The following is a 27,917-nucleotide window of genomic DNA, read 5'->3' on the forward strand; positions in this document are numbered from 1 at the left end:
CTCTCTCTGTATCTCTTTCTGATATGTGATCTGATAACCAAGACAACTACTAAATGGCTAATGGGCAGGTGGCATATACAACATGCACAGGCAGGACAAAGGGATGATTCCAGTCCCAAGAAGGACAACACAAGATTCATAACAACATTCAGAACAACGCACAATTTACAACTTGTGAATTATTTCTAGAATCCTCCATTCAATATTTTTGCACTAGAAGAATAACACTCTTAATGCCCCCTGATAACTGAAAACTACAGAAAGCAAAACCGCAGCTGAGGGACTACTGTACCTATTTTTAATTTTTTAAAAATCAAACATTTAAATATTGCTAATAAACATCAGATAGAATTAAAGACATATGTTACAAATAAATTGTGAACTTTAATAATGGTTGTTAAAATAATAAGATTGAATTTAAAATTAAAAGCTCAAGATATCCCTGGCTGGTGTAGCTCAGTGGATTGAGCACGGGCTGGGAACCAAAGTGTCCCAGGTTCGATTCCCAGCCAGGGTACATTCCTGGGTTGCAGGCCATAACCCCCAGCAACCGCACATTGATGTTTCTCTCTCTCTCTCTATCTCCCTCCCTTCCCTCTCTAAAAAATAAATAAAATATTAAAAAAAATTATTTAAAAAAAAAAGCTCAAGATATTTCAGGGAGAATAGTTTTTTTTTAAATCAAAATTTAAAATAAAATTTATACCAGTATCTACTTAGTAGAAAGTAAATGACAAAGCTAAACTTTTAAACACTTTATAAAAATGTATATATAAATTTAAAATTTAATATTTAGAATCATGCCTCAAATTATAGAGGGTTAATTAACCTAGCCTAATTACCTTTTGCAATCCAATTTCATTCTTATTACTCTTTTCCTCTACTCTTTGACATTTCTTGAATCTTTTTTCCTTTCTCCTACTTCCCTTACTATCCTTAGTATCTATTTTTTAATCAAATTCAGACCATATTAATGAAAATTCGCATACTTTTAAATTAGCATTTAATCCCCAGAAACAGAACTGGTGTAGTAAATATTACTGTAAGAACAAGCATTTGCACTGAAAAACCCACACCCCATTACTACACGAAGTTTAACCTCCAGCAATACTGGTTTTAGGTGAGAAGCACATTATCTTTTCACTACAAAAAGAACAAGAATCCCTAATTTCAACTAATTAATGAAAGACAGTTTTGGATAAAAATGATTCCCAAACTTAATTCCCCCCCAACTTCTTTTTACCTAACTTTAAAAAAATTTGTTTTAATCTGTTTATAGAGAGAGAGAAGAAAGAGGATAGAGCAAGAAACACTGACTTGTTGTTTTACTTATTTATGCATTCATTGGTTGACTCTTGCATCCAACTCACAACCTTGCCATATCAGGACAACACTCTAACCAACTGAGCTACCTGGCCAGGGCCTACCTACTTTTATTTTAAAAATTGAGATATAATTGACTTGTAACATTATATATTATTCAGACATACACCATAATAATATGGTATTTGTATATACTGTGAAATGATCACAATTTAAGTATAGCTAGCATCCATCACCACACAGCTAAAATTTTTTTTCCTTGTGATGAGACCAACTTTTAAGATCTAGTCTTTTAGCAACTTTCAAATATGCAATTCAGTATTAACTATAGTCACCATACTGTACATTACATTCCCAGGACTAATTTGTTTTGTAACTGTAAACTTGCACCTTTTCTTCCCTTTCACCTATTCCATGCCCCCGTTACCCTCAGCCTCTGGCAACCACCAGTGTTTGGTTCTCTGTATCTATGAGTTGTTTTTTTTAAACCACATATAAATGACATCATATGGTATTTGTTTTTCTCTGACTTATTTCACTTAGCATAATGCCATCAAGGTCTAGCCACGTGGTTTCAAAGAGCAAGATGTCTTTCATTTTATGGCTGATTTATATACATACAATAGAATATTTTTATATGTTATATATTAATATTAAAATGCATATACATGAATGTGTATTTTAATATGAATATTATATGTACACACATTTTCTTTATCCATTCATCCAGTGATGGACAGTTAGGCTGCTTCCACATCTTGGCTATTGTAAATAATGCTGCAATAAACATGAAGATACATACACAATGTCTAGCACAAATAACACCTTTTTAGTACAAAATCTTTTATTACAAAATCATAAGCATGCAATTCTGTAACATAACAATATCACATTCAAGCACACCATATGACATTTTAGGTAAATGTTCAAATTAAAATGATAAATTATTATATCCATATTATTAACCCTACCAACCACACTCTAAGCAGGCATTACTTCTGCCTGACACTGTATATCTTTTTGAGTTGGTGCTTTCATTTTCAGATAAATACCCAGAAGTGGAATTGCTGGATCACTTGGTGGTTCTATTTTAATTTTTAAGGAATCTCCATACTGTTTCCTTAGTGGCCCAACTTACCCTTCATAATAGCAAATATCACTTAATAATCACTTCTGTTAATAGAGAGGCTAATAATTGAAAAGCATAAATGTATAATTATAAAGAAATAATCCCTGGAAAATTCACAAATTTAGAAGTATACCCTAAATAATAAATATACACCTAACTGACTTCATTTCTCATAAAAAGTGGAGCTAATTCAATTTTTATGGTCTCATTCAATACATTTTTATATTAACCATATATAGCCAACCACCCATAGATTCATGGTAATCAAATGAGGCACCTGAAAGCAGATCAGGAAGTATCTAGTGTTTCATGATTATATGAGTTTTTTGGCTCCAAGAAGTCTGGTTACCTAGGACTTTGCAGCCTATGTCAGTCATCAGCACCTGCCCTCAGTGAAAATCCTGTGGCCCTGGCAGTTTAAGTGATCAGAACAACTATGGGACTCCTTACAGAAAGATCACCTGTCCACTATATTTCACTTCCAGTACAGAGTAAAACAATTTAAGCAAGATCTTTTAAATAAAATGTAGCTTTCTATGAGGACTGTATTAGTTCTGATGTAATTCTGAATGTCAAGTTAAAATGTCTCTTGGGGTAAAGAACAAAGGCCTACTTTGCAAGGAAACAGAGTAAAAAATGTAGTAAGATCAATTTCTTCCAGATACATAAAGAAGAAAACTAAAAGGAAATTAAATACTATGATTAAGCTTAGTCTCCTTGACAGGAGATTTTCAACAGATACACTGTCTTTTAAAGCAATTTTAAAATCCCTTTTCCTTGGAATTGGCATTTTAAAAATGTTTATAATCCTAAGAATACAAAGAAAGAAATATTTCTAGTCTATTGGGTTGCCCAAAATGTCCATATGGTTTTTTCTGTAACATAAAAGACACATTTTTCATTTTCACCAATAACTTTATTGATTTGGATATTTTGAGTATGTTGGCTATCTCCAGCTATAGGCTTCTACTGAGTAGAGGCCAGGGGCACTGCTAAACATTTTCCAATGCATGAGACAGCTCCATAGCAAAGAATTATTTGGCAAAAATGTCAATAGTACCAAGAAACTTTGCAAACCTCTTTTGACACATTCAGTCAGTCACAGTACCTTCTCCATACACTGCGCAAATCTTTTTTTGCATTTCAGTTACGTTTTTATATTTCTTGAAACAATACAGCATAATATGCCAAAAGTTGTGTATTTTCTTTCATCTTGCATGTATTAAAATAGCTACACAAAAATTCACCAATTTTGATAAGTTTTTTTAAATGCACAATAATATGATAGCTGTCACAGTACAATCTAACAAAATTGTTTCGAATGACATTGAAGACAACTAAGTGCTACTAGAGTCATATGATGGAAAAAAACAAATGAACTTTCTGGCCAACCCAATATACTTCTCACTACTTGGTCAATTGTTCAAAGCATATCAAAAATAAAACATAAACATATCATACTTATTTTAGTACTTTAATATATATCTTGTCATTAAAGCATGTTATAATGGTCTTCATACTCTCATGTTTTTAAAAAAGGAGAGAAATAAAATGAAAATCCATGTATTGATCTTTCCCCTTTAAAAAGGGTGGTGGTGGTGAAAAAATATTCAACATTATTATACAAAATGAAATGTTTCCTTACCTGTCATAGCAGTTGATATCATCCAGCCAACAGCCCTGTTTCACTATTTCAATGGAACCAGAAATATTCTTCCAGGTAGCAAAACAATGTCGCCGTTTATCTTTGTCACCATAACAGGGTTCAACACCAGTTCGATTGGTTTTATCTCTTTCCCAATTAGCATTATAGAAAATACACTCCTGAGTTTCAGATCTACCAAGTATAGCACCTATAATATAATAAAACAAAAACTTAATATAACTGCATTAGCTATTAAAATAACATATTTGTCTCTCACTATACTAACTTCAGATGTTCCAAAAATATCAATAATTTACTGTCTTCCTAGTGTTACAACATTGGGGTTAGGTTTCCAGGTCAATCACTGCACTTTAAGGATAATAAAGATAATAATGGAAAGTGAATACATATTATCACAAGATTTCTCTGGAAAAGACCAGTTTCACTTTACTAAAGAATGTCCTTGCTAAAAAACATAGAAGTTGTTAATTTTATTAAATCTTAACCTTTGAGTAGACTTCAATATTCTGTGTGACAAAGTAGGAACTGAACAATAGCACTTCTGCTGCATACTAAAAACAGCTGCCTCAAGACAAAGCCCTCGCATGATGAAGCTACAAAATAAACCAACCACGGTTATTCCCATTTGGGTATCTGGCAGACGTGGTCTCAAAAATGAACCAAGTAAACCTGTTACTTCAAGAAAAACAATGGACAGTATGCATCACCAGTGATAAAATTTGAGTTTTCAAACAAAATTAAAAATTATAGAAAACTTGTATCCACCACCATTAGCACGATGTCTTCCCAATACTTAAACTTTCTGACAAGATCAGTGATATTAACAAATGTTACATTTAAATATTGAATAATAAAATGTGACAATATTCACAAGGTCTATATAATTGAGAGACCTAATACTTTTCAAATGAATTAGGTGTCATGTTACAAAAGTATTCAAAGGGAAAAAAATCTATTCAATGTTCAAGATAGCCCAATACATTTTAATGTTACAGAGGACAAAAAGTTCATTAATGATTTCAGATTCTGCACTGTACCTAATTTTAATTATCTGTTGTCTTATATGGAAAAGTAAGAGAAAAGAAATACCCAAAATAATTCTGAAAAAGAGGTACAGAAGAGAAACCACATTATCTGTTTTTAAGACTTTCTATAAAACTTCAGTAATCAGGACAGTGTGGTTTCAGTGAGCAGACAGACCCATGCACCAATGAGACAGAATAGAGAATCCAGAAATCCACACATATATGGTCAACTGATATATAGCAAAGATGTCAATAAACTCCGAGAGAACACAGTCTTTTCAACACTCATGCTGAATAATTAGACATCTATACATGCAAAACAAAACACTCAACTCACATCTCACGCCATATACAAAAATTAATTCTAAACATATCATAGACCTAAATAAAACCTGAAACTATGAAACTTGTAGGAAAAAAGAGATGGAAAATCTTTGGGACACTAAATTATGAAAGATATAGAAAACAAAACATATGAACTATTAAAAAAGAACTGATAAATTGAACTCCATTAAAACTTCTCTTCAAAAGTTAAGGAAGAAAGTTACAGACTGAGAGAAAATATTTGCAAATTATTACCTAAAATTACCTAGAACTGATATTCAGAATATAGAAAAGCTTCTCATAACTCAGTAAGAATGCACACTACCCAGTTTCTAAAAAATGGTAAAAGGTTCAAATAGATGTTCTGCGAAAGAGATAGGAATGAAAAAAACTACATGAAAAGGTATTCAATATCATTAATGACCAGGAAAATTCAAATCTAGTATCTAAATCTAGTATTAATCAGAGTAACAAAGAAAAACAGAAATCTCAAGTGTTGATAAATATGTAGAACTGGATGGGTCTTTCACACACTGGGTGGGAATGCAAAATGGTCCAGCCATTTTGGAAAAGTTTGACATACACCTACCATACTACCTAGCAATCACATACCTAGGTATTTATTTACTTAAGAGATAAAAACATATGCCCATGAAAAAAATATGCTGTCCATTTGAATCCTCTATATGTTTGAATGCCCTTTTGCAGGCCCTGAGAATGGGTATCTCAAAAGCACACTGGGGGCATATGAATTTATATATATATAAATATATCTTGGTATGTGTGTATTTTGGGAGGGGGGCAGCAAAGATCCACTGGTAATCTTATGTTCCTTCTTAGTTAAATTAAGTGGTACTGGCTTAGTAGACTGTGACCTGAACTTGGAATTTAGTTACCAAACCTTTCTTTTCACATCTGATTCAATTTCCATTGCAATTCCATAATTAATATTATAAATAATACCACAGGTTTGTAATTCACACTCAGCGTAGTTATAGCAAATCAGTAAGTCTAGTCAAAAAACCCAGTATCAGGCTTAAATTAGATATTGTTCTATAGACAAAGTACTGCCCATGCATTAATGAGTAGCACTGACCATTTATTTTCAAAGAGAGAGAAGGGAGGGGAGGGCAGGAGAAGGAGGGAGGGGAGGAGGAAGGGATGGATAAAGGAAAGGTAAAGCAATAAAAAGGATCTGAAATTTGGTCGACCATTTGACCATAAAATAAGCCTGCAAAAGTCATATTCAAATCTAAAATACTCCTCCTATGAGGAAAAAGTGTATTTCATCTAATGTAACTAGATCTCAGGACAATCAAAATTTTGTTCTTTAAAAGCAAAAGGTATTAAAATAATACACCAATACTAATTTTACACAGTCACTTCCAGAAACAGAAGAGGGACTACTTCACAACTAATTTTATGAAGCCAGTTATTACCTTGATACCAAAAACAAAGATTGTACGAAAAAAGAAATACAAACTAACATCCCTCATTAACTTAGATGTAAAAGTCATCAACAGAATTTTAGCAAACAGAATCCAACAATGTATTGTTTTTTAAGTAATACACTATAACCAAGTGGAATTTATGTCAGGTATGCAAGGTTGGTACAATATTCAAAAAACAATAAATGCAAGTTGCTAAATCAATCAGCTAAATTACAAGAGAAAAATCATACAGTCTATAAATAGAGCAGGAATAGAACTGCCTCAAACTCACAAAGAGCACCTACATAAAACCTACAGCTAATATGACTAAACACTTTCCTTCTAAGATCAGAAATAAGCAACAATGCCTACTCCCACTGCTATTATATATAACATAGTACCAAAAGTTCTAGCTATTGCAATAAGGCAAGAAGAAAATTAAGGACATGCTGACTGGAAAAGAAGATATAAAAGGTTTCTATTTGCAGATGGCACGACTGTCTATCTAAAAAGTTCTAAAGAGTCTTAAAACAAAATAATGCTAGAATTAGTGAGTTCAGTAAGGCCACAGGATACAAGATCAACACATAAAACTCAATTGTATTTCTATCTACTGACAGAATGGACAAGTGGAAATGAAATTAAAAATGAAATAACAGTTACAGTTGCTCATAAGAAAATAAAATACTTAAATATAACCTAACGGAACATATATAGGATCTGTATAATGAAGATTATAAAATGTTGATGAAAGAAATCAAAGACAAATACTTGGAGAGACATACTATGTTCATGGATTGAAGATGCAACATAATAAAGATGTCAATTTTTTAAAATTAATGTAAAGGTAAATTCATATCAGAATCTCAGCAATTTCCTCTTAAACATAAATGAGCTTATTCTAATATCATTTTGAGAAAGAACAACAAAGTGGGAGAAATCACTCTTCCTGCTGTTAAGGCTTACCATGTAGCTGCAGTAAGCATGACAGTGTGGTTCTGGCAAAAGGACAGACATAAGGTCAATGAAACAGAGACCCCAGGAATAGATCCACACAAATTTACCCAATTAATTTTTGGCAAATAATCAAAAGCAATTCAATGGAGCAGATAGAGCGCCTTTTCAATAAATGCTGCTAGAGCAATGAAACATGGTTTAAGAAATATTTCATTGCTATCTACCACCATTCCAGCAAGTTCCTAAAAGACCAGCTCCCTACACAAAGCCTCTCAGGTTAAATCTCACATATGACAATTTTCATATTTCCTCAAGGTAACTGTAACAAAATCCTACAAGCCCTTAAATCAGGACTTCTCATTCCCCCAAAATGCACACTACTTGCAATCCAATATAAAATGTTGTATTTTATATTTATTCATTGTTTTTAATCACTTGTCTATACATGTCCTTTTACAAGTCAGAATGCCACTGGGTTTAAGACTATCCATTTACTTGCCCTCCAAACACAAACAGTAGCTGATGAATGAAATGTAAAAACTCAATATAACAACTGAATAAAAATTTAAAAAACCACCAACTACTACTGTTCCCCACTCCTTTGAAAATGGCAGATGGAATTAAAGTGTATTTTACAATTATGAATTGCATTGATTTCTCTTCTAATTAAGACAACATTTTTCATAGTCCCATGACTAGCCTTATGCTCACAATTTTCCTATGTATACAACCAACTTTAAACAGAAAGAACTGTGTGAGACAACTTACAAATGTGAGTCCCATTTCTAAAAAAGTATTCTAATGCTGTATGAGCTATCAACAAGTTATTGAAAATATAGTATGCAGAGGCAACTTAGTCTTCTAAGAAAGGTTTCAAAAATAAGTCCAACTTGAAAAGACATTCTTATTTCCCTTTCACAAGCCATTGCTCTCTTCCACTTAGGGATAGAACACATACATGTCAAAGAGAATTAGCTATGGAAGGAATCAATCTGAATGATACTTTTAATCCAAAACATTGTATACTACAAATAAAAAGTAAAATAGTATATAAAAGAATATAGAAAAGAATGATTTTAGATAAATTAAATAATTGGGAAATTCTGGTATAATACAATCTTTCACGGCACCAAGAAACCCTAAAATAAGTAAATACAAACAGCATTTTATTAGTCAACATGAAGGATCCTCAATTTTCCCCAATGAGATTTTCTAAAAATTTTTGACCAACTTGAAATATACAAACCTTCTATATTTATATGAAACAATCCAGTATGTACTTATTTTAATTCATTAATTTAGTTTTATAAATATTTTAAAATCATAAAGCACAAAAGTTTTACACAAAAATTTTGTTCGAAATTTCACATACTATCATTCTCACTACCTTCCTTTTGAGTCATCTAAAAGTCTCAAAATGTAAATAATTTTTACCTTTGTTTAAGTTCTTTAAGAAATACCTTTTGAAGTCATATAGGCTATTGTAACTGGAAATGTTTCTCCAAGCCACATATATCCAACACATATAGTAAGACAGTGGTTTTTTTCCATTGTTCTATAGGTATATAAAAGTAACTACTTAATAATATTTATTATAAAGGTGAACTTTTAAATTTTTAAAAAACCTTTGTAAATAGTTTACAACAAATTATGCTAGTAAGCCACCACCACCCCCATTAATAGTTTCCTATTTGTTAAACTATCCCTTTCTATCTATTCCCTCCAGAAACCTCCATAAACATTCAAAACTTGCACTGACTGGCATCATTTCAAGGCTATCTATCTTCTTCAAATACTGTATTTTTATTCAAAATAAAATTACTGATAGAGAGCCTCAAATGTGAAAAAATTCTGTAAGGATTAAAATGACTGTTATTCTGAGAAGTAGTCTTTTAGAGAAAACTTCGCTTTATACTGAATATATACACACACAAAAACTGATTATATAGTTGTACTATAAACTAAAACACCAATATAGGGGCTACGGATAAATGCTGTAGGAATTTGAAGATAAAAATCTAGTATCTCCATTAGACTAAGAGCTTCTAGAGCAAACTCTGGTATCATCTCTGTATCACTAGTGCCTGGACATACAACAACTCAATAAATATGCACTAAATCAATTCACAGGAACAAAAAAAGGAGATTTTATAGAGGAAATGGAACTACAGCAGGGCTATTAAAAACAGACAATAAGGTAAACATAGGCAAGGAAGATCACAAATAAACAGGGTTGTGAATAATTAGTGTTTGAGAAGACGGCTATCACTAGACATAAGTGGCTCATATTCTTTAGTATTGGGTATAATCTTGACAGATCTGCAAGACAGCAAAAGTTAGAGGCATCTTTAAGATTAATTGACACAATGAGTAAACTATGTTGAAAATGGAAAGAAACTCAGTAAGCAATACTAACTACCCAATAAAAACCAAGGGTCTATAATATTCATGCTGACCAGATGGTCACAGGTATCAAAAAGGAGTGGCAAATTAGAACACTAGTATCAAGTTTTTGCTTTCCATAGTCCCTAATTTCATCTCTGTGAGTATAAGAGATAAAAATGATTTGGTTTAAAACCCATAAATGAATGGATCAAAAACAATGGTACATTTACACAATGGAATTCTATGCAGCAGAAAGAAAGAAGGAGCCCCTACCCTTTGCAACAGCATGGATGGAATTGGAGAGCATTATGCTAAGTGAAGTAAGCCAGGCAGTGAAAGACAAATACCATATGATCTCACCTTTAACGAATGGGAACCTAATCAACAGAACAAACAAGCAAGGAAAATATAACCACAGGCATTGAAATTAAGAACAAACTGACACTAACTAGAGGGGAGAGGGGAGGGGATGATGGGGGAAGGAGAGAAAGGGGAAGGGTTTACAGAAACAACTATAAAGGACACATGGACAAAAATGTGGGGGGGGGGGCTAGAAATAGGAGAGGGAAGTGGGGATGGCTGGGGTGAGGAGAGGTGGGGATAAAAGACAGAAAACTGTATTTGAACAACAATAAAATTCAAAAGTATTTAATAAAAAAATTGAAAAAAAGAGAGGTACAAATAGGTGTTACAGAATAGCCATGGGGATGTAAAGTACAGTATAGGAAATGGAGTAGCCAAAGAACTTACTCATGACACACAGACATGAACAATGGTGTGGGGATTGCCTGAAGGAGTGGGGAGGTGATGCTGGGACAAAGGGTGAAAAATCAGGACAACTGTAATAGCATAATCAATAAAATATAATTTTAAAAAGAAAAAATAAAACTCTTAGGTACAGGGAACAAATTGCTAATTGCCAGATAAGAGGGGGGTAGGAGGGATTAAGAAGTCTAAACTGCCAATTATAAAAATAGAGGCATGTAAAGTACAGCATAGGGAACATAGTCAATAATATTAATAACTATGTACAGTATCTAAGAGTACTAGACTTACTGAGGTGATCACTTCTAAGTTACATAACTACCTATTCATTATGTTATACATCTGAAACTAATATATTGTACTATTGTACGTTACCTATAATTTTTAAACTTTAAAAATTTTTAAGTGATTGGTTTGTAAAAGTGATTTAGGTTACGCGATGCACTGTTTCTACATGTTTATCTCACTTCATCTGACAAAGCTTGCTTCCATACATATTTACTACCCTTTATTTCTCTTTGTTGCTAACTCTCTTCCTGATATTTAGTATTACTGTCATGAAAAATATGTATTGTCCAGGATAAATATCTTTAAATATAAGGGAAAATAGAAAAATGTTTTGCCTATAGCCTCAAAATGTATGGGATATCTATAAGTCCCCAGGTCTCAGGATTAAAATAGTTCTATGTAATTCTCCAGCATACATTAAAGACACAGACTTCATCAAAACAGGTACAATTACACACACCTATTACTTGGACTGTATTAAACAAGATTTCTGATATTAGACGTTCATCTTTTGGGGGTCGGGAGATCATGGTGACTACAACTAGAAATCAGCATTCCCATCAGAATTAATGGGCTATTTTAAAAATTGTACAAAAGCCAAATTGAGCCTAAATTTATAGGAGTAAAAGACGAAAATTCTCAAAATCAGAACTCCTAAAATATATTAAGAAAACACTACACACACAGCCTACTAAAAACCATCTAAAAGTCTCAATTACACTGAAAAGATACTGTGAACATTAAGGTGTTCTAGTGATTTATTTACTTGGGAAGATGCAGGCCTTCTTTATAACAACTCATCAAACTATGATGCAGAAAAGTGAAAATGGATAACTTCAATTGCTATAATATGAAATGTCCTGGAAGAACCTTAGTAAGTACTAACACTGAAAACCTTTTAAAAAAACACCTGTTAAAAAAAAAACTCATCACAAAAGTTTGCATCAAAATATTATCTGGCAGTTTAAAACTAACAACTTAGGAAAAATAGGAGTATTTATTAGAGTACTAATGCACTTCTATTAAAAGAATGAAAACTGAAAACTCGCTATGACATTAAATAATAACAGAATATAAAATCACTTAAATAGCTTTGTTTTGAAAATCACCAAAGGCCTTTTTCACATTTATAACTGAGATTTCCAAATATTAGGAGAAAGTTTTTAAATTGTTGTTTATTACTTTTGTGTTATGTAATTTTTCCAAACTGAAATACTCATTTTAATAATTTCTATTGCAACGATAAGTACATCATAGGTCTCCTGGTATCCTTTCTTTTCTATATTAAAACACATCATAGAACACAAATCACCTTCCCTATATGGCTGCCCTGGGCTGTTTTTAAGCATTAGCAAGAAAAGTCAAGTCCAGTCCACAATGTCCCAAAAGACTTCTGATAAACAGGTCACAAATATGAGGAAGGAGAATAAATTTTCAAATAAAGTTTCTGCATGGCTATGCAACATGCTGGGTCCTGCCAATCCATTTTTTTTTTTAAATACTAAGCACCTTCCTACTACCAAACAGGCACTTCTAAAGAAAAACACAAACACCCAAACACTTTCTGGCATTCTTCCCAGGAATATTTTTTGCTTTGCCTGGTACATTCTGTACTTAGTACTCACTATCAGTATGACAAAATATTGCAAGATTCTGTCCATCTAGCTCAACTCATACAAACTAAATACACAACTAATACATAATAAAACTAAAAAGATAAACCTAGGTTGTGACACTAGACATAGCGTAAGCATGTGTGTGTGTAAGGAGAGTAAAAGTATTTAGAAGTCAACATTTAACCACCGTTATTTAAGGATCCTAGTGTTAATTCCTAACAAATCACTTAAGATAACCACTTAAAATGTATTTCAACACTGTCAACTCGTAAGTGACTAATTTCCCCATATAGATAGTTCCAAAATAAATATATAACTACTTATACACAGACCAAGATTTGGAAAAAAACAAACAAACCATAAATAGGCTCATTTTTCAAACCTCTTTCTTAAAAGCCTAAACATAAAGTCCCAAAGAAAGCACCAAATTTGTAATGGTAGAATTTTCTCTTATAAAAAAGGCAAAAGCCCCTTTATTGACTTTTATTTATTATTTTATAGAGAGAGGGAGAAAGAAAGGAAGAGAAACATCTATGTCCAAGAGAAACATGGACGGTTGCCTCTCCCATGCCCCAACCAGGGACCAGCCTGTGACCCAAGCATGTGCCCTGACCGGGATGACGCCCAACCCACCGAGCCACACCACTTAGGGCAAGAAGCCCCTTTAAATAAATTCCTTACAATTTGTCTGTTTCTTAATTCACTTCATTGTAAATCCAACTTAATACAAAAAGGTTCATTTCTATATTATCAAAACTTTTAGAAGACTTATTTCTTAAATTCTTCACTAAATACAGAAGGTACTCTCAATATAGGGCTTGTTTGATAAAGGATGCTAGTGAACTAGCACTCAATTACTAAATACTAAATAACAAAAGGCATCCACTGTAATATTTTCTTCCAAAACAAAGAAAAATTTATTTAGAAGTCACAGATATAGACACATTGACATACAGAGAAAATACAGTATGAAGGCATCAGAATCAGAGAGATTTTATCTTTAAAGGTAACCACTCTCAACTTCTTAAGGAATGACTTGCCATCTGTTTCGGCAGAAATATACTTCAAGTTGGTATATATGATTGGTAGGCTAGAACAAAGCATTGATTTTTGTCATCAATTACCAAAGAACTTCACTTTTCTGAATATATAAAGTAGGTATATGTGCATATATACATGAGCCAGCAAAAAGAGCAAATCACAAAACTCCAAATTTCTGATTCAATTAACTAGCACCTGGGACTACATTTAAGACTGTTTTTCTATGACAGTCCAAGAAACCCTGGCAGATTTCCAGACCTCAACCTCCCTGTCCCTTTTTAATTATAAAAAAGAGGGCAGAGGTAATGGTTGTAAGAAAAAAAGGCTTTCACTCATTTTAATCAATATAAGTAGGCTTTCTATAATATTATGGGGAGAGATTTCCAATTAAACAAAAAACAAAAAAGAAAAGCCCAATATTTTCCCCCTCACAAATGGGAAAATTCTACTCTTCTACCCCTTTTACACCAGGAGGACACTTTAATGTCTATTTTGGTGACACATAACAAAAAATCTTATACGACACAAAGCACCATCTACATGCAACAAATATACAGCAAGGTCTATCCAGAAAAAGTCCAGCCATGTTAATATGAGAACAGTTTGCACTAACATTGATGTAACCTAGCAGCCAAGGAGAGTGGACTAGAATGCACATGTGTGACCAATGACGACTTCACTGTACTAGTTAGTGGGGATGGTAGATGCCCTTGAGAGAGCATGTGTACTGTGTGGCCATGGCATTCAAAATCAGTGAGCAAGTAGAACAATGAATCTGTATCAGATTTTGCATTAAGCTTGAACATTCCTCTGCAGAAACTATTCGGATGATTCAGAAGGCCACAGCTATGGGCAACTGGTGATTGGCAGCCTGATCATGACAACACGCCTGCTCGTGCATCACATTGTCCTGCAGAGTTTTTTGGTAAAACATCAAATCACCCAGGTAACTCAGCCACAACAGCCCAGACTTGGTGCCCTGCAGCTTCTGGCTTTTCCCAAAACTAAAATCACCTTTGAAAGGGAAGAGATTAAGATTTAGGAAAATATGATGGGGCGCCTGATGGCAACTGGGAGAACTGCACGAGATCCCAAGGTGCCAACTTTGAAGGGGACTGAGGTGTCATTGTCCTATGTGCAATGTTTCTTATATCTTGTATCTTTTCCAATAAATGTCTCTATTTTTCATACTACAAGGCTGGATACCTTCTTAACAGACCTCATACAGTGTTGGAACACGCTGTATCCAGGTACTATGACATTCAGGTACTAAGCAGAAATAGTGAAAAAGGAAAGTACTTTCAAAATCTGAGAAATCTTTAACCTCAACCTGGAAAGAAGAAAAAAATAAGAGGCTTATTTTCAAAACAAAACACTGAAAATAGAAAGTAAGAGAAACTCACAAATCATTGGATACATCTGAACTTCAATTAAGGTTTATTCTAATTTCTCCTCTAAGGTAAGTGGGGAAGCACAGATAAATAATCAGAAAATCACAAAGACTATGGAATTTTAATTTTTTTTCTATTTTTTTAAATTTTAATCATTGTTCAAGTATAGTTTTCTCTCTTATACTCCCATTCCAGCCCACCCACCCAAGGAATTTTAATCTTTATCAAGTACTTTACATGTACTTTATGTAAAAGAAATAACAAGTTGTGTTAATGCCTCTAGAAAAGTAGACTTTTGTCTTAGACTGAATTTAGAAGATAAAAGGTGAATAAAGAAAAACAAAAATCAAGTGAGTACACTTATAGTATACTAAGTGCTCACTAGTCTGTTCAATATTAAGGGCAGCCACATCAACTCATTCGTAGGTAGTAAGGACAATTTAGAAAGTAAATAAACTCTCCATAAAGGTGTGCTAGCCATAAAGAAATTCATACCAGCACCCATAATGAATAAAATAATGTTAGCTATTTCATCAAATGAAAATTTATCCATAACGAGCCCTGGCTGGCGTAGCTCAGTGGATTGAGCACAGGCTGCAAACCAAAGTGTCGCAGGTTCGATTACCAGTCAGGGCACATGCCTGGGTTGCAGGCCACGGCCCCCAGCAACTGCACACTGATGTTTCTCTCTCTCTATCTATCTCCCTCCCTTCCCTCTCTAAAATAAAATAAATAAAAATCTTTAAAAAAAAAGAAAATTTATCCATAACTGAAACAAAACAAAAGCACCAAAATCAGGTCAGAAATTTAAGTCTTAAGTAACAGAATTAGAAAAACCTAAACCAGTGTTTGGAGGTGAGTGCCAGTAAAGTAAGAAGGTTATTACTGGGAGTCACCAATCTCCCTGAAGAAGAGCAGTAGTCTCCCTGATTTCCCAGGTTCCACTTTTATCCCATCCAATCATTTCTCCATCCAGAAGTCAGAGCCTTTATTAAAGCCAACAAAATCAAGTCACTCCCCTAATTTAAAGCCATCAAATGGCTTTCCACTGTCCTATACCTTAAAATAAAACTTGAACACTTAAATCCTTCCACAGTTTGGCTCCTCTTCAGCTTCAATTCACAGCAGTCAGTGAATTTTCTTTGAACATCAAACTCTCTCAAGCCTTGATATTGTCTTTCTACAACCACCCTCCCTATCTCTAAACCCTTTTAATGGGTGGCATAGCAGAGTATAGTTAAAACACAGACAAAAAGCTTAAAAAAGTTGGAGAAGTTACCAGATCATAAAATGAACAAAGGCAAAATAACTCTAGTTTGGAAACAGTTGCCAAACAACTAAGAACTGTTTGAATAATAAAATCAGGAATAATAAAATCAGATTAACACACATGTTTACTTAATATTACAAAGTATACAATCTTTTGTACATACTTTACAAAGTAATCTAAATCTTTCGCATTTATAATTTTAAAATATTTCCTCCAAATCCAGCTTTAATCTTTACCTTCTAACATGAAAGAAAACCATTTCAATACTTTAAGTCTTGCTATATTGATATTGCCTAAAATCTAACAATTTTGTTCTATATTAATTACAATAGAATTATTAATACTATCTCAATAGATATTCCCCCCACAACTTATTGAAACAAAACATTTATATTGCATGCAATGATTTTTACTGTAAGCATTCATATTTCTTTGTATAACCAGTCAGTAGTTAATAAGTTTTTGAAAAGTAAAAAAAAAAAGTAGCATGATAAATGTTACACTGTTTTAACCAAGATCAAAGTTATAGCAGAAAATAGTCTAGACTAGCCTCCTTCAGAAAGCTTTCATATACATATCTTGTAAAGCATTCTACATTTAGTTCACAATTTTTATCACCTTCACTAATAAAACTTTCACTTGAAATGTCATGTTTACACTGAAAACAAGCCACATTTACCTCAACAATGATCAATAACTGATGTTTTACTATGTGGAGACTTATTTTCTAATATGTTACCACCCATATCCAACTAATAAAACTATGAAAACTCTTGTTTAAGTGAATAGTAAAATAATACTTTTTGTGTTCAGCAGTATGACAGACAACCATGGAAAAGTAGCAAAGAAGAATAGTCAAGCAGGTTAAACTATTTACTTTTTTTAATTAAACATTTTAAGATAATGACAGATTCACATGCAGTTATATGAATATAGAAAGATTCTATGTACCCCTAACTCATTTCCTCAAATGGTAAGATCTTATAAAACCATCGAATAACTATGATATTGACAATGATACAATCCACTAATCTAATTCAGATTTCCCCAGTTTTGTACTTATTTGTGTGTATAGGGGTATATGTGTGTTAATTCTAAGCAATGTTTTTCAAATGTGTAGGTTCGTGTATACACCAACATAATCATAATATGAAACAGTTCCATCACTACATACACCTCCCTGTTTACTTTTAAATCTAATATTGCAAGAGAGACAACACACTGATACATCCTTGCTCATGTTTTAGTAAATTAAATATTTTGAAAAGAATGTTGTTAGGCCACCTTGAATGCAATTCACCATTTTTTCAACATACTCCCACGCAGAAATGTTTATATCCATCATTCTCTTAAAGAACAAAGATCCACAGAACCCTAACAATTATTGAGTTGTTCCTACTCCTTTATTTGTGAAACAATTAAACATGAGACTTTTTTTTTTACTAGTGAGACACTGGAACAGACCAAATAAGATTTAAAGAAGTTCAAATACAGGACACTTTCCTCCAAGTTAAAAGACACTTTCCCAGTGCCACAAACTGAGTGCACAGCTGGCCAATGTTTAAGCCTATCCTCGGAATGGAAGTCTGAGATCAGAACATGTGTAAGCAGAGAGCAAAGGAATTCAGAGACACAGAGACTTCAATAATAATGCTACTATTGTTCCCCCTTTTTATACTCAGTGAGGTATTTGTACACTGAAGAGACAAAGAAGGAACAGGAGTAATGGACAGAAGAAAAGGATGGAGACAAAAAGCAGTTGAAAGGATATGGGTAACAACTGCACCCATCAGAGTTGTCCTCAGTTAAGCAGCTGGCTGGCTGGTGACTCAGGGTTCAACAATTCTAATCTCTGGCTTTCCACTAAGTCTGAAGACCAATTCCTAGTGGAATTCACATACTCTCTTCCCATTTAGCACTTATGCCACCTGACTCAATTTTCAATGAAGCACAATTTTGCTTTCTAAAACAAATTAGGAATGGTGAACAACTTCAATAAAAGTTTGAGCCCCAATAATATTGTTAATAACTATATATTGTGCCAGGTGGATACTGGAAATATCAGGGGAATCACTTTGTAAAATCTATGATTGTCTAACCACTATGCTGGACACATGAAACTAATACAAAATAATATTGAATACATGTTCCTTGACTTGACTCTTCCCCTAGAGGACCCATGGACAAGGATAATGGGGAGGAGGACAGAATGTGGAAGGAGGGCTGGGCAGAGCAGCAGACAGCAATGGGGGGCATAGAAATGGAGACAACTGGACATGAACAATGATAAAAAATGTTAAAATAATAATATTGAATGCAAATTGTAATTGAATAAAGTTCCAGCCCAAAGGGAACTTACATATCTACAGATATTAAAAGCCTCATAAATGTGATGAAAAGAATGATAGTGATAAGCTGATGAAAATTATGTCCTAGGTGCCACACAATGCAAGATCTGTCTCTAATATTAGCATTTTCAAACATAAATAAACACATCATATATCTAACACCTAAGGAGAGGCTTTGAGGTAATGACTAAGAGAAAAGGAAGCAGCACTGGTGTAAAAAAATTGGCTTTATGAAACCAAATTTTATTTTTTTGCTTACTTTTTCAGAATTTTCAGTTTTTTTGTAAGCTATTTCATTCATTTTATAATTACACCACATAGTAAAAAGGGAGAAATCACAGGGAGAGAGACAACGAGGGAGACATATTACAAGAAAAACAGAAATAACAATAAGTGTGCAAACTGTTTAAATGAGAAAAGGGAAAAAGACCAAAACCTGAGGATTATTCATGGGAGTAAAGGCATTTAATCCTTTCAAGAGCTAAATACTAGTGTTGAACACGCTTGCGGAAGCATAGTACCAGGTATACAATAGAGCTCGCTAGTTTTTTTTTATTATTTTTAATATATTTTATTGATTATGCTATTATAGTTGTCCCATTTCCCCCCCTTCACCCTGCACACCTTCTCCCACCCACATTCTCCCCTTTAGTTCATGTCCATGTGTCATTAAGTTCTTTAGCTTCTACATTTCCCATACTATTCTTGCCCTCCTCCTGTCTATTTTCTACCTACCATCTATGCTACTTATTCTCTGTATCTTTTCCCCCTCTCTCCTCCTCCCACTCCCCTGTTGCTAACCTTTCATGTGATCTCCATTTCTGTGGTTCTGTTCCTGTTCTAGTTGTTTGCTTAGTTTGCTTTTGTTTTTGTTTTAGATGTGGCTGTTAATAATTGTGAGTTTGCTGTCATTTTACTGTACATGTTTTTTTATCTTCTTTTTCTTAGATAAGTCCCTTTAACATTTCTAAAATAAGGGCCTGGTAATGATGAACTCCTTTAACTTGACCTTATCTGAGAAGCACTTTATCTACCCTTCCATTCTAAATGAAAGCTTTGCTGGATAGAGCCATCTTGGATGTAGGTCCTTGCCTTTCATGACTTGGAATACTTCTTTTTCCAGCCCCTTCTTGCCTATAAGGTCTCTTTTGAGAAATCGGCTGACAGTCTGATGGGAACTCCTTTGTAAGTTACTGTGCCCTTATCTCTTGCTGCTTCTAGGATTCTCTCCTTCATTTTTACCTTGGCTAATGTAATTATGATGTCCCTTGGTGTGTTCCTCTTTGGATCCAACTTCTTTGGGACTGAGTTTCCTGGACTTCCTGGAAGTCTATTTCCTTCGCCAGAATGGGGAAGTTCTCATTTATTATTTGTTCAAGTAACTTTTCCACTTGTTGGTCTTCCTCTTTCCCTTCTGGTACCCCTATAATTTGGATGTTGGGATGTTTAAAGATGTCCTGGAGGTTCCTAAGCCTCTCCTCATTTTTTTGAATTCTTATTTCTCCCTTCTTTTCTGTTTGGTTGTGTTTTCCTTCCTTCTGGTCCACTCCATTGATTTGAGTCCCAGTTATCTTCCTATCACTATTGGTTCCCTGTGCATTTTCCTTCATTTCACTCAGCGTAGCCTTCATTTTTTCATCTAATTTGGGACCAAAATCAACCAATTCTGTGGGCATCCTGATTACCAGTGCTTTGAACTGTGCATCTGATAGGCTGGCTATCTCTTCATCGCTTAGTTGTATTTGTTCTTGAACTTTGATCTATTCTTCTGTTTGGGCCTTTTTTTTTTTTTGGTCTTGTCGAGCGTGTTTTGTATGAGGGGTGGAGCCTGAGGTGTTCACCAGGGCGGGGCAACCCAGTCACTGGGTTGTGATCATGTATGTGGGGGTGGGGTCTGAGAGGGAACAATGACACTTGCTCTGTTCTTGGATTTCAGTCCTTTCCACCCCTTCCCCCAAGCAAACTAGGCCTTTCTGGTGCTAATTCCTGTGTTGGTGGGCTAGGACCCCGTGGGTCTCTCCAACGCACTCTCCTGTGAGGCTGGGAGTCCCTCCCTGCACCTCAAATCCCACAGGTGTTTTCGATCAGTGCCCCCAAGGCTCTATTTCCCGGCACTGGGACCCTGAGACTGCCTGGTCAACCAGCTGCCTTGCACATAGTGCCTCCCTTCACAATCCCCACCTTCCTGGGTCTGCCAACCGCCTGCGTTCCTGGGATGCCTTACGCACCCAGGATGCCTTACGCGCCCGGTCCCATCACTTTCTGTGCCGTGACCCCTCTCCACTGGCTGTCCGACTCCACCCTTCCTACCAGTCTAGATGAATGTGCATATTTTAACTCCATGGTTGTGCATATTTTAACTCCTTGGTTGTCTGACTTCCATATAGTTCAATTTTCTGTCAGATCTGGTTGTTATCTTGTTTCTAAATTGTTGCTGACCTTATTTTGGTTGTGCGAGGAGGCACAGTGTGTCTACCTATGCCTCTACCTTGGCCAGAAGTTCTCAATAGTTTTTCTTCACAGAAGTACCAGACACTGCCTGCTACCCTATTTTCTGCTTCCCTATTTATTTTGCCACAAAATCTTAAGTTTCCACTAATAAACTGTAATGTTTTTGGATCCCTGACACTAACTTAGAAAGAATAGCCAAGAAGCAGATCCTATATCCTATGATTTTTTAAAGATAATTTTTTAAAAGATTGCATTTATTTATTTTTTAGAGAGGAGAAGGGAAAGAGAAAGAGAGAGAAAGAAACATCAATGTGTGGTTGTCCCTCATGCACCCCCTACTGGGGATCTGGTCCACAACCCAGGCACGTGCCCTAGACCAGGAATTGAACTGCTGACTGTTTGGTTTGCAAGCCAGCACTCAATCTACTTGAGCCACACCAGCCAGGGTTGATTTGTTTTTTAATATAAATGTTTTCTGTGATCCCTGGCCAGGTGGCTCAGTTGGTTGGAGCATAGTCCCAAGCACCAAAAGGTTGAAGGTTCGATTCCTGGTCAGAGCACACACCTAGGTTGCAAGTTGGATCCCTGGTAGGGGCACCTACAAGAAGCAGCCAGTCAATGTTTCTCCCTCACACAGATTTCTCCATCTCTCTCTGTCTCTTTCTGTTTCTCCCCCCACCCCTCCCTTTCTCTCTAAAAATCAATAAACATATCCTCAAATGAGAATTTTAAAGATATGTCTTCTATGATACTAAACAGCTTTAACCTGCAAGTGGTCAGTCTGTCACCTTCATCTGACATCTGTATTAATATCATCTTGAACTCCTGAGGAAAATCACACCCAAACACACGTGATGTGCAACATTTTTATGATCATTTTCAAGCTGGAAGTATTCTATACTGTTCCTAATTTGTGCCATGCAGCCAGTAGCATAAATTATGCCTCTAGAGGCAACAAGAAAATCAGAGTAATATTTCCAGTGTGGGACCTACACAACTTCCATCAAAATCACCAAATGCTGATTCTGGGACCCAATCCAGACCCACTAAATTAAATTCTCTGAAAGTATTTTTTTTGTCTGGATGCTACATTTTTACTAAGTGTTTCTATATATTAAGTTATATGTAAGGATTAAATATGAAAACAAGAATGTTTAAGCATGAAACACTATAACTAGCACAAAGGAGATATTCAATAATAGTCTGTCTTCTCTCAAAATGGAGAAAACAGGGGATTATATTTTATTCCCAGAGAAAATACCCTAGTAGTGGGGGAGGCTTTTTGTTCTGGGTTGGTGTTTTGGTGTGCTGAGAGCACAGGGGTTAATTGGTGCAAAAAGAGTATTAAAGGTATACTACAGATAATCCCTAAACAGGATTTCTACCTTAAGCAATTATGAGTCCCAGAAATTATTAAAATATTATTATTTAGTATTATTATTCCTAATACTAGGAATAGTAATAGGAAATGTTAATTAGGAAATTAACATTTCTAATGTTAATATTCCTAATATAAAATGTTTTAAACCTCTAAATTTAAAAATTAGAAGAGTCCTTATTTCAAATGATATAGTCAACTGGTTTGAAGGTCTATAATCCTGCTTAGCCTCTATGTGACTAAAAAAAGCAAAAAATTAAATGAGATGTAGAAGATAAAAATGAACATATGTTGTGCATAGGAAATCTGGTATCAAATACTTAATAAGACCTGTGATCCACCAAGGTTCACCTCATATATAAATCATTACAGACTTACAGGTAAGAGTCAGTGCTTATATACATGGATATTATAATGTATGTTTGTGTAACATGTATTATATATATTATAATCTATAGGATTCTAAAATTTATTTTTTTTTCACTTAAACCTAGTTTTATAAACTTAAAGGTGTCTTACTTGATGCTCACAACAATCCTACAGGGTAAATAGGAATAGATATCATTATTCTGACCCAACTCCTACTATATTTAACATCCAGTGAGTAGATTCATAATTGAATAAAAACGGATCTTAGGCCCCGGCCAGTGTGGCTCAGTTAGTTGGAGTGTCATCTATCCTCTGACCAAAGGATTGTGAGCTCCATTCCAGGTCACAGCACATACCTAGCTTGCAGGATTGATCTCTAGCCTAACTAAGCATGTACGACCCCAGGATGGGGTGTGCACAGGAGGCAACCAATTAGTGTGTCTCTCTCACATTGATGTTTCTCTAACTCCCTTCCTTTCTCTCAAAAAGCAATGAAAAAAATGTCCTTGAGGATGACAAAAGGAAAAAACAGATCTTGGAATCATCTTTTCTGGTGGTTGGATATGGTGTGAATAAGCTACACTTGAGTGCTAAATAAAACTCTTTAGTTCGAGACTATACTATCGACCTCAAAGATTATTTCAGTGGGTCTAACATGGGGTTACAAGAATTTATTATCCAGTATTCAAGTGGAGTCTAATGCTGGAGGTCCTCGCACCACACTTGAGAGATCACTAATTACTTCACAATTTTAAACTTTGTCCCAGAGAGATGAACTTATTAGGTCATTATATGGTGGAGCGCTACTCAAATCCCACAGACTTCTATTTTCATTTTCACTATCAACACCATTCACACAAACAGACGAGAAAATCGTTCTTCACTTAATTTTAACTATGAGTAAAAAGAAAAATCAATTATCAGACGTTATCACCAAACTGAACTCTCAAACCTGCCATAAGAGGTAATAGCTTAGTAGATACGGTATGAGCATGTATTCCAAGAAAATACTATTGTAACTTTTTCCTTCCTTTAGATATTCCAAACTAAGAGGAATAACAGGAAGATGTGTCATAACTGGTCAAGGTCACTATATGCATAATCTCATTCAATCTACATTACTCTATGAAGCAGATACTATTTCTTCTGCCCAATTTGTGAAGAAACTGAGGCTTGGGGTGGTTGTAATATGCCAAGGAATATAAAGTTAAGTGGTCAGGCCAGGACTGGACCAAAGTTAAAGCATGAGCTCTTAATCTCACTTATATGCTGTAGCCAATGTCCCTATCACTAGGTCTTATTCACGTGACTGAGCAATAAATTTTGATATAATATTCTGCATCTTTCATTTGCTCTTAAGTCACTAAGAACTCTATCCAGTTCTTATTTCATAAAAATCAATCATTTACCTCAGACCCTTCCTCTCTACTATATTAGTGTAAATCATCCTCTACTACCTCCCTACTACCCCTATTATTTCTCTGCAATCAATTTTATCTGCTGATTCAAGGTTTCTCTTGGGTGTCATTATGAGAAATTACTACTCTCCTCCAAATTGTAATGATATAGCCTAGTCTACAAAATGCTTGATCGGGAAAGATGTTTTCCTTAAAATGATAATCAATTACTTTATTCCTCTTATAGAATAGTGGCCACTGTCAATTTCTGCCATTTCCTGTTTTCATTGTCTTTTCAATCTCTGCTGTTCTCATCTTCCAGCTGGTTTCCCTACCATCCACCAAAACTCTGTTCCATACCAGTTTCTTAATCTGACTCTCCTGAAATTTCACACTGTTTTATACAGAATTCCCTATGCTAGGTCCACCTTAGAGATTCATGTGTGCTCCTCTTATACCTCCCCATTTCCTGACTTCACCATAATCTCACTGAACACTATACCTAAGCTGTCTAACACGGTAGCTACTAAGCATGTGTGGTTACTGAGCACTAGAAATGTGGCTAATCAAAATTGAGTTGTGCCAGAAGTGTAAAATATACACTATATTTCAAAGGCTTTGTATAAAAAAAAAACCCTAATAGTTTTCATACTGATTACATGTTGAAATATGTTTAATATACTGAGTGAAATAAATTATTAAAATTAATTTCACCTTTTTACTTTTTAAAATGTGACTACTAGAACAATCTAAAATTACATTCTATGTCTTACATTACAGCTCTTTGTAGCACTGCTTTAGACACTGCAAAAGCCTGAGCTTAAACTGAACTAATACTCTCATTATAACACATGTCATATAAGGCCTTCATAGAACATAACCCACTCTATGTTCCACCATTGCTTCAGAGTTATATCACCCCATACAAACCTATAGCAATACTCCATCATAATAATATATATGTGCATTTCAAGGAACACCATCTGGAAATGAAGACACCATGAACGTCTCCAAAGTGAGAACTACAAATTAGATGTCTAGAAAATGAGCTAATCATAACCATCCTGCCTATTCTAAACATAGTCTTCTCCTATACTTGAAAATTGTTCTCTGGAATGTTTCTTATTGTTCTCTCCTGTGTACTTAAAAGGTGTTTCCAAGAAGGTAAGGCAATGGTTATCCGTAACAAACAAAAAAGAAAATACTAGAAACCATAGAAAGACAAATATAACTGCTATTGCTAAAGTATCTGTATGTAAAACCACATGTATACATAATTCTGGGAGTTAGAAGATACATTATTAAGAAAGAAAATCAATTATAACTTTGAGGAAAAACACACTGAACAGCATCTGCCACAATCCTGCTCAACCAGATGACCTAGAGGCAGTGGTAGATGACTCAGACTCCTACCATGGCTGTCTAGTAGCATTTCTGTCAATGGAAAAAGTCACATCAATACTTCCTTAATTGTCTGAGCCAAGAGATAGAGCAATAGTAACTTTCCTGAATTTGCAGAAGTGGCAGTGACAAACCAGAACATCAATGAAAAACGCTGGCAGTCTGTTGATGTCAGACTGGAAAAGGAACAAAAGAGAGAGGTTTCTGTTGAGAAATACTTTGCAAATATAAAGAACAAAATGAAAATTAACATAATTTAGGTCAACTACTAACATGCTGAATATCCATGGAATCCAATTATCCATTAAGACACAATAAGAAGCTTTTTACATCAAGGTAAATTTTACTTTTAATCGGGGCTTTACATAGTACATTTAACATGGGGAAAAAAAGTATGACTCCTTTTGAGAGATGCAAAACCAGTGAGACACATTTAACAAGTTAGGTATAAATCATTAAAATTTCACTGTGGGAGACTAAATACATACAGATCAAATCATGGGGTCCACGTTTTCAATGCTAATTAAAAGAAGAAAGTGGAAAGTGCATGATCCACTATTTGCCACTATATTGGATAAAAAAAACATGCATCAGAGAACAAGCAATCTTAACCAATAAGAGTCCCAGCACTTGAATAACAGTAGGTACTTGACAAATTGTCTCTCTCCTACTCATGTCAAACATCAACAAACAAAATCGCCCTGGCTGGCACAGCTCAGTGGATTAGCGCAGGCTGCGAACCAAAGTGTCGCAGGTTCGATTCCCAGTCAGGGCACATGCCTGGGTTGCAGGCCATGGCCCCCCGCAACCGCACATTGATGTTTCTCTCTCTCTTTCTCCCTCCCTTCCCTCTCTAAAAATAAATAAATAAAATCTTTTAAAAAAATCACTGGGAAATTAATTAAAAAAAAAACAAAATCAAGTCACAAGGATATAAATGGAGAAAGTAACAAAAGAAGAGAATGAGCAGAAAAGATGAAAGATGTCAACTTGAAGAAGAGAAAGACGGCGATATGAGCAGCAATTTAAGATGATCCCAAAAAGCATGAGGCAAATTTGTCTTTAAAATGAAATCTTAACAGATGGTTAAGCAGCGGACTTAGTCCTCAGAATATTTATAAAATTAGTTTTTGAATACATATCTGCTCAATTCTACTGCCACTAAAAAGGCAGTACAAGGCTTAAGAGCAGCTGTCCCATGATTTTTGCCTGCTAGGACTTCCCTAGAGCAGATAGCACGGCCTTTTACTTATTTTTTTCTTTCACAAAATATTGATGTTACCAGCCGTAAAAATTTATTTATAATAAAATAGATATCAATAAATGCACAGGCACCTAAGCTAGATGTTCTGCAAACTTTCCTGAGGGATAAAACACAAAATTTTTATTTAAATAAAACTCTGATTTAGAAAGTAAAACCAAATTAAATTATTATTTGATGTCCCATGAGGTCCTTAGAATTTAGGTATTAAAGTCAAAGAAAATGATCAGAAGAAAGTAAGTGTGGGAAAAAGCTTATTTAACAATTAATTGAATTAGTAATAATGCATTAACTCACTGGCATTTACGCAACACTGACCAAAAGGAAAGAAAAAAAATGTCTTCTTAACAAATTTTTAGTATCATAAAAATTCACAAGTATAAAACCGAACGTGAGACACAGCAGGAGAAACACCTTTCCATACATGAGCTCTCAGCACAGGAGCACCAGCTATCAGATGGCAACCATATAAGTGCTCAGAGTAAGCAAATGATATGGAAATACACCAAAGGAAATAGAATAAGCTTTTTCTGCCCCTGCAGAATCTGCACTCCATTCTAAATAGTGAACAAGTCAAAATTTAGAAATTATTAAAAGTCTGTGTGCTTATTTGCAAGCCAAGTAAGCACATGAGGAATGTGAAGACTTAAGGAATAAAAAGATTTCATAGTAGTTTATGAAAAGGATTCTAGCTATATTTGG

At 34.6% G+C, this 27,917-nt stretch overlaps 1 protein-coding gene across 2 annotated transcripts in view; it reads right to left on the reverse strand.

The window, feature by feature from the left end:
- Positions 1-27,917, reverse strand: part of ACVR2A (activin A receptor type 2A) — a 92,181-nt gene that overhangs the window by 32,049 nt on the left and 32,215 nt on the right. For both annotated transcript variants that reach the window (XM_028510516.1, XM_028510517.2), the window contains exon 2: positions 4,098-4,305. In XM_028510516.1, coding sequence (XP_028366317.1) covers positions 4,098-4,305 — 208 coding nt within the window. The remainder of the gene's footprint in view (positions 1-4,097; positions 4,306-27,917) is intronic.

This window comes from Phyllostomus discolor, chromosome 4 (genome assembly GCF_004126475.2).
Source record: "Phyllostomus discolor isolate MPI-MPIP mPhyDis1 chromosome 4, mPhyDis1.pri.v3, whole genome shotgun sequence".
Taxonomy (NCBI): Eukaryota; Metazoa; Chordata; class Mammalia; order Chiroptera; family Phyllostomidae; genus Phyllostomus; species Phyllostomus discolor.